Source organism: Glycine max, chromosome 9 (genome assembly GCF_000004515.6).
Source record: "Glycine max cultivar Williams 82 chromosome 9, Glycine_max_v4.0, whole genome shotgun sequence".
Classification (NCBI taxonomy): Eukaryota; Viridiplantae; Streptophyta; class Magnoliopsida; order Fabales; family Fabaceae; genus Glycine; species Glycine max.
Genome location: NC_038245.2, coordinates 42,022,452 through 42,035,825, shown reverse-complemented (window position 1 = coordinate 42,035,825; position 13,374 = coordinate 42,022,452). Strand labels below are relative to the sequence as shown.

The window sequence follows — 13,374 nt, the reverse complement described above, 5'->3', positions numbered from 1 at the left end:
AAAACAAATATGTAAAAGCGTTGGGTCCTCCTACTGAGATACTTGATGCAATTAAATGTATATCTCTATTCAAAGTTATTTTTCGTGTTCTATGCTGAGAGCTAAAATACCAAACACCGATGTCTCATGAGTTTGGACTAATTCTAATTAAGCTTCGTTCTCATACGTTTCTTGTTGAGCTTAGCCTAACCGAACAACGTTATGACTACAACATAATAAAAACAAAATTACCGCACTCTGTGTCCAGATTATACTATAACCTAGCCCTGTTCTATCCAGTTCTAAGGATGCAATACATTTTCCAATGCTAAAGCTCCTAACAACACATACAAATGGGTGATCAAGCCATAAGCATGCAATAATTATGCACAGATAGAAATAATGAACACATAAAAAATAACTTCAAATAGATATGATAAGTATTTACATCAAGTACTCAACATAATTTCCCAACAAAGGATTTTACCCCTCCATTACAAGGGAGCACCTTTCACAAGTAGGAGAAGGGTTTCAGAGAAAATACCAAATTACAAAGTAGTGGGGATGTCTCCTCCACCTCTAGGAACCTATAAATTGTTCCTCAACCTAAAATCTCCCTAAAAGCTAAGGTTTTTGCTTCCTTACTCTGTTTTTCGCCTTTGTTCTTCTGCCAAGCACTTAGTCTATTCAAACCCTTTTTTTTTCTCTTCACTTCAAGCTTAAAAAGGGTTTTCTGTCCTCGAAGGCGCGCTTCGCGCCATTTTCGCGCTAAGCGCGAGTAAGTGAACTTTGGCTCAGCGAGCCAGGTGCGCTTAGTACAAGAAGGGACAAAAATCTCGCTGGGCGAGTTGGTGACACGCTGAGCGCGTGCTGACAAGGCAAATTCTCTCCAAGATTCCTCTTACTCGCTAAGCGAGCTAATGCCTCCCTTAGCGGATGAATCTCGCTAAGCGCATGGACCAGACTTAGTGAGACAGCAACTACAACACCTTCCAAAATTTCTCCTTTTTACCTGAAATTTAATAAAGTTATGTGATATTATTTATTTAATCATATTTAATAAACTATTTAATTGTTATTTTGTTAATATCGCTTTAACCACGGTTGAATCACAATTGAACCATTAAATTTTATACCAATGTCTTGATTGGTTTAATAATTTGTCCAATTCTTAAGAACATTACATATAATAGATGTGGAAAGTGACATTTTTCTACATTAATTGTAATTTTAACATATGTAAGAAAATGTTTTTCTACTTAGGTTCAATGTCTGATGTTAAAAAGTTTCACATTCTACAAATCATAAAAAAAAGGTCTCACATTCTACATAAGTAAGATCTACGTTGATCTTAGAACCAATGTAAAATTCTAATTTTAACTAATGTTAAATATCCGTTTATATTAGTGTTATTTAGTACCTTGATCTTTCATATTTATTTATTTTTGTTTAGATAAGAAGTATTTTTTCTCTGGAGATAATCTTATTCGAATCATATAATATTTGAGAAAAGAATATTAAATACACTTTTAAATTCTAATTATTTTTACATAAAAAAGATTAAAACTTGGAAAGATACGGAAATGAGATAATATATTAAAAATACAAAATAAATATTAGCATGTTTATTATTTAATTAATTACAAAAATTTAATAAATTATTATTAGATACTTCCAAATCATAGGCACTTGTTAATTTAGAGCGTTTATTACATTTTATTAAATGCTTTAAATTATTAAAAAAAACAGTTACTTTTAAATGATTTGTGTTTTCCGTAATAAACATTTTAATTTTCATTTAATGCATTTAATTATTTTAATATTATCTTTATCTTTATAATTACTTCCTCCTATAAAAAAATATGTTTGAATTTTTTTCACAAAGAGAAAAAAAAAACAACAAATAACTTAATACATAAAACGATTTTACGAAAATACTCGGTCCGACCTTGTTTGTTTGACATTTAGGGGAAAAAAACATTTATTTTCTTAAAGTTTGTGTTTTTCGTAATTTTGATCCATATAATTATTTTTTTCAGTTTCAATTCACGTAAGTTTTTTACTTTTTTTCAAATTTAGTCCCTAAAACATGAACTTATGAGGACTAGACCAAATTTTTTAAAGAAATAAAAACTTATATGAATAAATTTATATTTAAGCCAGAAAAAATATCCCATTTTGGTTGTTATTTATAATACAAAAAATTAAAGCATGAAATATTTTTTTCCATCTTATCCTTGACTATTTATCATGAATCACATTTTTTGTAAAAAAAAAAAAGCTTTTTCAGACATATTTAAAATTTTACATCGACGAGTGATATGAGTAAAATAATATATATTAATAGAAATAATTTTTACCTTAGAAATTAATTTTATTGTTAAATAAGACTCTAAGTTCATTTTTTAAGATAACATTTTCTCTATTATTAATAAAAATTTACGGAACTAATATTATACTAAAACTCTCTTAGTTATGATTATTTGGTATAAATATCATGGTTAAAAAAATCAATAGTTATGAGAAGGAGCTAGTATTTTTTTTTCGTATTAATTAATATGATTTGTGTGTGTGTGTGAATTTACGTAAATGGAGGGGAGTATCATTACGATTGCTTTTCCATAAATTATTTAATGTCATTTATGATATCCTTAACTTTCGTCAAACTCATTCATGAACTTATTAAATTTTTTAACTCAGTTTTCTGTATTTTTTTATTAACTTTCTTTGAATACTACTGAATATCCTTAAATGCAACAATTTTACCTTTTTACACACACACACATATATATATATAAATAGGCACACACAACAGAAAGAAATATACAAATATTGAAAAACGATTTGCTTTGTTAATTTGATGGCGTTGATTCTCCTTTTATTTCTTGGTATGAGCATATCATACTACGAAGTTGATGCAAGGAGCAAAAATCTACCAGATATGCAACAGAGTTTTACCAGATCACTAAATTTGAAGAGCATTCTTGTACTATAATTTTAACTTTTTTTGAATGTTTTAAAGTATGTTTTTGAATCCGTTGTTAATAAATGTGCTTCCATTGTCATTTTGTTTACTTGCACAGCCTACAATGAACAGTGACTTTGAGTGCATCGGTATATACAAGCAACCAGCTTTTAAACATCGTTTGTTGAAAAACCACAAAATCCAGGTAAATAATGCTCTCACCAGCTAAATAATATGTAAATTGACTTGTTCATCCATTAAATTGATGTAATGCGATTACTAAATGATGGTTGTGTTTAGTGGAATAATTTAGTATGTGCATTTTGCTGTACGCAAATATTCATTGAATTACTTGAGCGTGCGTTTGGATATTTGAGAACTCTAAAGAATTTAAGGTTTTAAGATTCAAAATTGCTTCAAAGAGAATTCCTCCATTCTTTTGTTTAGATAAACTAATCAAATTCTTTCATTTTCAAAAATTTGTATTTTGATTAAAAAAAAAAATAAATTCCTTTCTTTCTAAACAATGTTGTGATAACATAATCAAATTTCTTTTATTTTTATATTATTATTTTTTATTTGAATAGAGAAAAGGGATAGAAAGAGATCGAGGTGGAGAGAGAACTAAAGAAGAGATGGAAAGCGAACATAAAGAATTTTAAGAATGTGCAATTTTGGTCTTTAATTTTTTAAATATAATTTGATTTTCATGTTTTTGAAATTTAATAATTTTGATTATGATATATGACCCAAACAATATATTAAATTGACATTAATTAAATTACTGACCAACATTATCCATATGTTTTGAAATATTATTATTTATTATGTCAACATATACTTGTCACTTTATCTCTAGAATGGATGAGGAGAGACTAACAGTGGATTTTAATATTCCCGAGTATTTTTTTTATTTATTGTACACAAATCTAACTTATTTGTTTAAAAAAGTTAACTTAAACATATTTTAAGGTTTAATATAATATTTCTGATAACTTATTTAAAAATATATTTTACAATAAACCATTTAAATAAGATCAATTTATAAATAAATTAAATTATAAATTTTAGTTTGACTTTTTAGGTGGATCAATATGATTAACATTTAAAAAGATAAATAAATTCAAATTTTTAATGTATTATAACAAATTTAATATAAAAATAATCCTAACAATAGATATTCTTTTATGGTTTTCTTATATATGGTATTATATGTTAGACCTAAAAGATTTTTTGAATGACATAAAACTAACACATTTAATTAAATAAACTTTAATAAAATTAATTATCTTGTTGGAACTTAGTCACACTCATTCAAAGTTGACCCAACATATTGCTAGGCCTGAAGCGAGTTTGGAAATGAGACTTTTTTTGACAAAAAAACTAGGCTTTTTTCTAAACTAATAAAATATTTAATAAAATCATTCATATTTTATTTAAAATTAATTTTTCAGATTTTTTGAGATGCAAAGTCATTTATTAAATTATTGTAATCAATTTTGTGATGCAAAGTCATTTATTAAATTATTGTAATCAATTTTGTGTAACATTTCTTTTTCAATTAATAATAAAGCCTATCAATGTTAGGCTATTTGATAAAAATACCAAAAATACAAAAAATAATTACAAAGTCAGAGAGAGAGACAGAGAGATGGTGTACTGTTAGACTAAGAGAAGGAAAAAGTTATTTTGAGAGAAAAAGAAGGAAAGAGAAGAAGAGTTAAAATTTAAAAGAATGTTTATTGATTTATAGGATTAAAGAAGAGTATTATTGTTTTTTATTCAAAATTTAAAGAATTAAATGAGTTAATGAGAATTTTTTTTATTTCCAAATGTGTAGTCGGCATCCTTTCGCCTACATGCAGGATTAACTACAGGACTTCACGCAAAATAACCTTACCCTTGGACTGACCGGTCACTCATTGTCCATCTCTTAGGATGTATTAAGCTAGAATTGAACACAAGTTTTTTTTTCATACATTTCATGTGTTCTCCACTAAATTATATCTTGAGTAGAATTTCTATACACATATAATGTAAGCGATATTTACGTTATTAGTAAAGGAAAAATTAAGTTAAAAATGACTTTTTCGTAAATTAAATTCAATAAAATGTAGAAACTTTTTCTATTTTCGACGCATGTACTATTTACTCTTGAAATTATTTCTTCTATATATTCAATTTAACCTTTCTCTATGCTTTCGCAAGGTAGCTTAATCCGACTTTCTCAAGGTACACGATGCAAACCAGACTGCCGTTCATGGAAAAAACTTTTCAAATTCATAATTCCAACAAAGGATGCCCTTCAGGAAAAGTGCCTATTCGCATGCTAAAACTGAGGCAAGAAATCAACTATAATTTTTCAGAATCACAACCTGAAAATTTTCGTCAATATTCCCGGAACCCCTATCAACATGTAAGTGGATAAATTATTAATTGATCATATTTTATTCTTTGATTGTGGAAATTTTGAGTATAAAATGTGTCTGAATGTTATTTGATTGTGATATTATATACTTATTAATTATTAGCATCTTTCATTTATGAGCAGGTTAGTTTATTTGTTTAAAAAATCCAACTCTATCCCATTTAAAAAGTTTTTTTAGGGCTAACAGACTAGTTTATTTAAGTAATTAAATATAAATAATTTTTTTTCCTCTTCTTATCATTATTATTATATTGAAATTGTTACAATATATTAAAATCATATATTTATTTATCTTTTTTTAATATTAATTTGTATGTGGACCTAAAGTCTATATGCTCGTTGAAGGGTAAATTTACATCATTTTTAGATGTCTTATTGCAAAAGAGACTTTTAAATAAGCTGAAAGTTAGATTAAATGACATTAAAAATGAATTTACATCATATAAGCATGTCTGATCTGAATAATGGTGCAGGGTTTGTCTAATTGACTTAATTAAAAATGGAATTAAACAATCTCATTTTGAATAACCAATAAAATTTAGATATTTATCTTATTCTAAAATTCTCTCATTAGGATTATGACTATCATATGTATCATTTTTTTTATTTTTTTTCATATCATTTATGTGTAAAATCAAAATTTTATATTTATTAAATAAGAATTAATAATTAAAATTATATATTCTTTAGTTTGCTACCCTTGAGACAACTCCAAGTACAACCTATCACGGAGCAAGTGCATGGATCAGCGCCAGTGATAATCTATTGGTGCAAGGGACCCAATATAGCCTTTCCCAGATTTGGCTTCAAAATGGTCCTCTTTCAGAACTTAACAGTATTCAAGTCGGAGTCGGTGTGAGTTAATTAGTATATATAGTTTTTTTTATGATATTATTATTAAAGAAAGGATGTTTCTCTCTTATATATATATGTGTGTGTGTTCATATCTATTCTCTTGTAAATTTGATATATTAATCTACTTTATTGATTACCTAATGTAACAGGTTAATCCCAGAGTATATGGAGACGATAAGCCACATCTCGCTAGCTTTTGGACAGTAAGAAATTCGTCGTGTTAATGTATTATTATTAATGAGTCGTCGTACGTCAGTTGTTGTGATTAATAAGATATGTATACTCTGCATGCAGGGGGATAATTTTAAAAAAACCGGATGTTTTGATGCTATCTGCCCAGGTTTTGTGCAAGTGCATCCTCGTATTACCTTAGGACAAACCATTGAACCCTCATTTACAGGTGGATTAGATGGCAAAGACTATATTGCTATCAAAGTGACACAGGTAAATTTTAACACACTTTTAGAGAATTCATATATATCAATTCCATGATATATATATATATATATATATATATATTTCATTATTTTTATTAACTGAATAAAAAATATAATTTTGATTAAATATCATTTCCACCTTTTTGCATTGTAAATTTATTTTATCTTTTGTTCTTTTACATATAATATTCAAAATCCTATTTTAATTTTCTAAAGTTGTAAAAAAAAGTATAATTTATAAAATTAAGAAAAATATTAAAAATAAAGAGATGAAGACATTAAAAGGTCAAGAAACTTACGAATAAAATAAATGAACAATTAATAATGAAGGAAAATTAAATGATGTAATAAATTGAAATAATTTAAAAGCTTAGAAAAAAAAATCCTGTAATATAACTTTTATAAAAGCTTTTATATATAAATAGATAGATAAATATATTATTAAATTGATATAAAAGTAAAATATGTTTTTGGCCTCTGAACAACATATTTAGAAAAATTAATTTTAATTCCTTTAAAAAATAATATATTTCTAGTCCCCGTATTTATCGAAAAATACATGTTTTTAATGTCTGATAATTAAACTACTAAAATCATATCATTTAGGTAAATATAGGGAATAAAAATGTATTTAGCTTTTATAGGGATTAAAATCAACGTTTTCAAATATTTTAAAAGATTAAAAAAATATTTAACCCTAAATGTAAATAGACTATAATTAAAATTATTAAAATAAATAAAGCTACAATATGCATCATGCTTGTATACTTTTTTTGCCACCAAACGTTAACGGTTAGTATTAAAATAAAATAAAAACTACATACAATATGCATCATGCATGCATATGCGTGCATAAACTATTTTTGTGATTTATTATTTGCAATTTGTTTATAATATTTAGACCTTATATACCTTAAACCACTGTCTTCAATTTGTCAATTTAGTACATAATCTTATTATTTATAACTAGAAAATTATCAACAAATATAAATAGATAAGTTAAAATATAATTAAAACTACAGAAAATAATTTGACCTGTTTAACTTTTTTTTGTTGTTGTCTTAATTGTCATTGGTCTCGTGTGATATATAGTAATTGTTGGTTTTAAAAAATATTTAAACCAAGCTTTTAAAAATAATAGCATCGCTATTGGAAGAGTCGAGAAACTACTAGCAATGTTACTTCCACGATTTTTCTTCACCCGCTTAGAAAGAAACATGTAGAAATTTCTAGTAGCTAATTGGACTGCAGTGCCATTTGCTTGCCTATCATGTAACATTTGGAGTATAAGTGAAATCAATTTTAGTTTGTGAATTTCAAGTATTTTCCTCCCTTGTGTGAATGAGTTTGTGTAGAATTTATTTGATTTCTCACTTTATATTTTACTGTGTAAGTAAGTGTGTGTTTGAGTTTAATTTTTGTGTCCAATTGTCAATAATTGGTATCAAAGCTAGAAAGCTTTAGTGGTAGTGAGTGAAAAAAAAGTGACTGTGTGAGGAACAAGAGCATTCTGATTTAGTGTTAAAAAATAGAGTTGATACAATTGAGAGAGAGATGACTACCAATTACAACATTGTTTTGGTCTAGTCCCAAACTAGATGAGAAATTAGATTTTTACTAGTGGGAGGCTTTGATGAGAGCACATTTGAGAGCTCACAATCTTTGAAGTTTTGTTGAGATGTGACTAGTTGAAGGAGCTGATGATACCTCTTGGAGGAGAGACCAGGTGGCGCTGTCACAAATTCAACAAGTGGTAGATTTTTCAATTTTCAGAAAAAATCATAAATGCCAAAAACAACAAAAGAAGCATGGAATATCTTGAAGTTGTCTTACAAGGGAGTAGAAAAGGCCCAAAAATCGAAGTTGTAATCTCTGTGAAGAGAATATGAAAGGTACGAAATGTTTGACTCTGAATCTGTAGAACAATATTTTTCACATATTACAAATATTGTCAATAAGATGAGGTGATAGATAAAATTCTATGCACCATGCCAATGAAGTACGATCATGTGGAGACTACGATAATCGAGTCCCATGACACAAATACCATGACTGTAGCAAAGTTGTAGGGTAGTATCGAAAGAGCCACGTGAGTAGAATTTTAAAGAAGACAGGAAAAGTAAGTGAAGAAGCATTGAAGAGTCAAGTGAATGTAGTTGAATCCAGCCAAGGAGCAGAAGCTAGAGGCTGAGGAAATTTTGACAATGGGGGAAAAGGATATTTCAAAGACAGAGGTCAAGGAAATTATAGAAGCAGAGGATGCATAAATTTCAATCAAGGAAGAGACAATAATTTTCGAGCTTTTAACGAAGGAAGAGGTGCAGGTAATTTTGGTGTTGCAAACCGAGGATGAGGTCAAGGTAACAATTACCAAGGTCGGGCGAATTTTAATTGCTTCATCTATGGAAAGTTCAGGCATAGAGTTGCAGACTGTAGACTCAAATAATAGGAAAATGTTGTAGAAAGTCAAAATTCGGGTGAGAATTCTAATGCCCAACAAAGTTTATTTTTAGCTAATAATAATTTTTAGGAGGATGAAAATATCGGGTATTTAGATACTGGTTGTAGTATTCATATGTGTGAGAAGAAAGATTTATTTTCTTCTTTAGACAAAATGGTAATACCGTCAAATTTGGAAACAACGCAAATATTCCTATTTTGCGAAAAGGCCAAATCACGATCAAGTTGGAGGATGGTTCACAAAATTTCATCTCTAATGTTTTTCTATGCTCCTGGACTTCATCACAACTTATTAAGTATGAGACAATTGTTAGAGAAGGGTTTTAACATGATGATTCATCAGGGCTATTGCACATTGATTGACAAAAATGGAAGATTCGTCGCCAAGGTAAAGATGATTCCTAACTGCCTATTCCCTTTAAAAATTCATCATGAAAAACTTTATTGCTTAAGTTCAGTTATTCCAAATGATGACTGGTTATGGCATATGCGCTTTGTCCATTTTTATTTTTTCGGATTAAATTATCTATCAAGAAAAGAACTTGTTTTTGGTTTGCCTATTGTGAATGTTCCTAATGGAGTGTGCAAGACATGTGAAATTGGAAAGAAGCACAAAGATTCATTTCCAATCAGAAAATCTTGGAGGGCAAGAAAGCTACTCAAGATAGTTCACTCAAATTTGTGCTCAGTTAAGATTCCAACACCTGGAGGTAGCAGATACTTTATCACTTTCATCGATGACTGTAGTAGAAAGATGTGTGTATATTTATTTAAGCAGAAATTAGAAGCTTGTGATGCTTTTAAGACTTTCAAGGCGTTCGCAGAGAAGCAAAGTGGGTGCAAAATCAAAGTACTCTGAACTGACAAAGGAAAAGAATATCTCGCTTGCAAAAATTTCTTTGAGCAACATGGAAATCAACATTAATTAACAACAAGATACACGCCTTAGCAGAATGAAGTAACTGAAAGGAAGAATAGAACAATCATGGATATAGTGAGGTACATGTTGAAGGCCAAGAAAATGCCTAAGAAGTTCTGGGCAGAAGTAGTTGCTACCATTGTCTACACTTTGAATAGGTGCCCGACTAAGAGTGTTCATGACAAGATGCCAAAAGAAGCCTAGAGTGGAAGGCGACCATTAATCAAACATCTTAAAGTTTTTGGGTGTATAGCATATGCACATGTTCCAGATCAACTTAGGAAGAAATTGGATGATAAAGGAGAAAAGTGTATTTTCATTGGCCACAACACAAAGTCAAAAGCCTACAAGCTTTATAATCCAGAGACAGAATTTGATTATAAGCAGAGACATGAAGTTGATGAGAAAGACATGTGGGATTGGTCTTTAAAGTCTCAACAGGAGTCGGTGGTGATCGTTGACAACCATGAAGAAAATGATGAAAGGCTACTAGATCCAACACCTGATAAGCCAGAATCATCCAAGAGGCCATAGAGGAATCCTCAACTCCCAGCTAGATTGCAAGACTGTGTCATGTTTAATGACAATAATTCATTTGATGAAGAGATTACAAATTTTGCTTTATTTCCAGACTGTGATCCAGTTACTTTTGAAGAGCCTCAAGTGGCGAGAATTGGAGAAAGACAATGGATAATGAGATTCGTGCTATTAAGAAGAATGACACGTGGGAGTTGGTGGGCTTGCCAACAAACAAAAGGTCAATTGGAGTAAAGTGGGTACACAAGACTAAGTACAATCCTAAAGGAGAAATTGATCGCTTCAAAGCAAGGTTGGTTGCGAAAGGTTATAAACAAAAACCAGGTATTGATTACTTTGAAGTATTTGTTCATGTTGCAAGGTTAGACACTATTCGCATGATCATTTCCCTTTCGACTCAAAATAGTTGGAAGATATATCAGATGGATGTAAAATATGCATTTCTAAATGGTGTTCTGGAAGAAGATGTATTAAGCAGCTTGCAGAATATGTTATTGAAGGAAAGGAAGACAAAGTCTACAGGTTAAAGAAGACTTTGTATGGGTTGAAACAGGCACCAAAAGCAAGGTATAAGAAGATCAATTCCTAGTTTGTTCATAATGGCTTTGAAAGATGTCCTTATGAGCACACATTATATGTCAAATCTATCGATCATGGAGATATTCTCATTGTGCGTCTTTATGTTGATGATCTAATCTTCACTGGCAACAATTCAAAGTTGATTGTAGAATTCAAGGAGGCTATGATAAGCTGTTTTGAGATGACAAATTTAGGCTTAATGTCCTATTTTTTTGGCATTGAGGTTAATCAACGAGATGATGGGATTTTCATCTCCTAGAGAAAGTATGCACGTGATTTTCTAAAGAAATTCTAGATGGATAATTTAAAGCTTGTTTCCACACTAGTTGAAGAAAAGCTGAAGCTGACAAGAGATGTTGAAGGCAAAATGGTGGATGCAACTCTATATAAGAGTTTGATTGGAAGTTTGAGATATTTGGTTGCAACAAGATAAAATATTATCTTTGGAGTCAGTTTGCTTAGCAGATTCATGGAGGAGCCACGCGTTAGTCATTTTGCAAGGAGCTAAAAGAATTCTTAGATATATCAAAGGTACTCTAACTATTGAAAATTTTTTATGCTAAGAACAATCATGTAAAGCTTGTTGGATATACAATCATTGATTGGATAGGAGATATGCAATATCATGGTCCTCAAAGAAACAACTAATAGTTGTACTTTCAACGACAAAAGTAGAATATATTGCAGAAAACAATCGTGTCACACAAGCAGTATGACTTAGAAGAATTTTAGAAGAGATGTATCATCAGTAGAATACTCCTAAATAATATTTTGCGATAACAATTCGACAATTGCATTAAGTAAAAATTTGGTATTCCATGGGAGATCTAAGCATATTGATATTCGGTTTCACAAGATACGAGAGTTGATAGTGGACAAAGAAGTATAGATTAATTATTGTCCGACTGAGGAGCAAGTAGCAGATATTTTTATGAAGCCGTTGAAGACCGAGTTATTTTACAAGCTAAAGAAAATGCTCAAATGATACAAGCTTGATTTAAGGGAGGCAATGTCAGTTAAAAAAATATCTAAATCAAACTTTTAAAAATAATAGCACCACTATTGGAAGAGTGGAAAAGCTACTAGCAATTTCACTTTCAAGATTTTTCTCCACCCACCTAGAAAGAAACATGTAGAAACTTCTAGTAGCTAATTGGATTGCACCACAATTATTTTTTGTTGCACTGCCATTTACTTGCCTATAAAAGGCCACCATCATGTAACACTTGGAGTATGAGTGAAATCAATTTTAGTTTGTGAAATTCAAGTCTCTTCCTCCTTTGTGTGTGAGTGAGTTTGTGTAAAATTTATTTGTTCTCTCATTTTATCTTTCGTTGTGTAAGTGAGTGTGTGTTTGTGAGTTTAATTTTTGTGTCCAATTGTTATCACTAATTAACTTGCCATGTGTGATTGCTTAAATATGTGTAGGATTCAGTATCAGGCCATTGGTGGTTGCATGTAGAAGGAAGTGATGGAAGTGAAGATGTTGGGTATTGGCCAAAGGAAATATTCACTCACTTACGCAAAGGATCATCTTTGATTAAATTTGGAGGTGAAGCTTATGGACCCCCTAATATTGGAAGTCCTCCAATGGGTACTGGAAAATTGCCAAAGACTTCATTTCCTAACTCAGGTTTCTTTGCAAGACTTCAAATTGTGGATTCAAAATTTAGGGAACTTGATGTGAATCCTATAGACATGAAGTCATATTGTGACACCAGTTCAGATTGCTATGATTTGTTGTATCATGGAGATCAAGGGGCTCAATTTAGGCAAGCTTTTCTCTTTGGTGGTCCTGGCGGCCAATGTGGTGTATAACTAAATTTATAATTACATCCATTTTCAATAAATGTTCAGTTTATTATCCATAAAGCGTACTTCACATTCAGCACAATATTATATTAAACTTACATGATGTCAGCAAAACTCTTTTTTTATAAACTTAGAATAAATGCAGTAAAAAAAAGGGAGTCATTTTTCCTTTATTTTGGACAAGGTGAATTCTCCTTTTGTAGGGTGGAAATTGAAACTCCTCAATAGAGCTGGGAGGGTCACTCTTTAAAAGTCGGTTTTAAACTCTATTCCCACTTATATCATGCAAAACATCTGGTTGCCTCAAGATATTTGAGGCTCTCTTGATGTTGCTACTAAAAGATTCATTTGGGTTCTTTCTCATCCCATTGGGTCAATTGGAAAATTATTTGTCAACCAAAAA

General features: G+C 30.0%; 1 protein-coding gene across 1 annotated transcript; it reads left to right on the top strand.

Annotated features, from left to right (window-relative positions):
* Positions 1–2,808: 2,808 nt before the first annotated feature.
* Positions 2,809–13,014, top strand: LOC102668761 (uncharacterized). Its single transcript, XM_006587443.4, has 7 exons — positions 2,809–2,965; positions 3,063–3,149; positions 5,157–5,360; positions 6,063–6,227; positions 6,377–6,430; positions 6,522–6,671; positions 12,588–13,014. The coding sequence occupies exons 1-7, from the start codon at positions 2,840–2,842 to the stop codon at positions 12,975–12,977; spliced, it is 1,176 nt and encodes a 391-aa protein (XP_006587506.1). The 5' UTR covers positions 2,809–2,839; the 3' UTR covers positions 12,978–13,014.
* Positions 13,015–13,374: the final 360 nt, after the last annotated feature.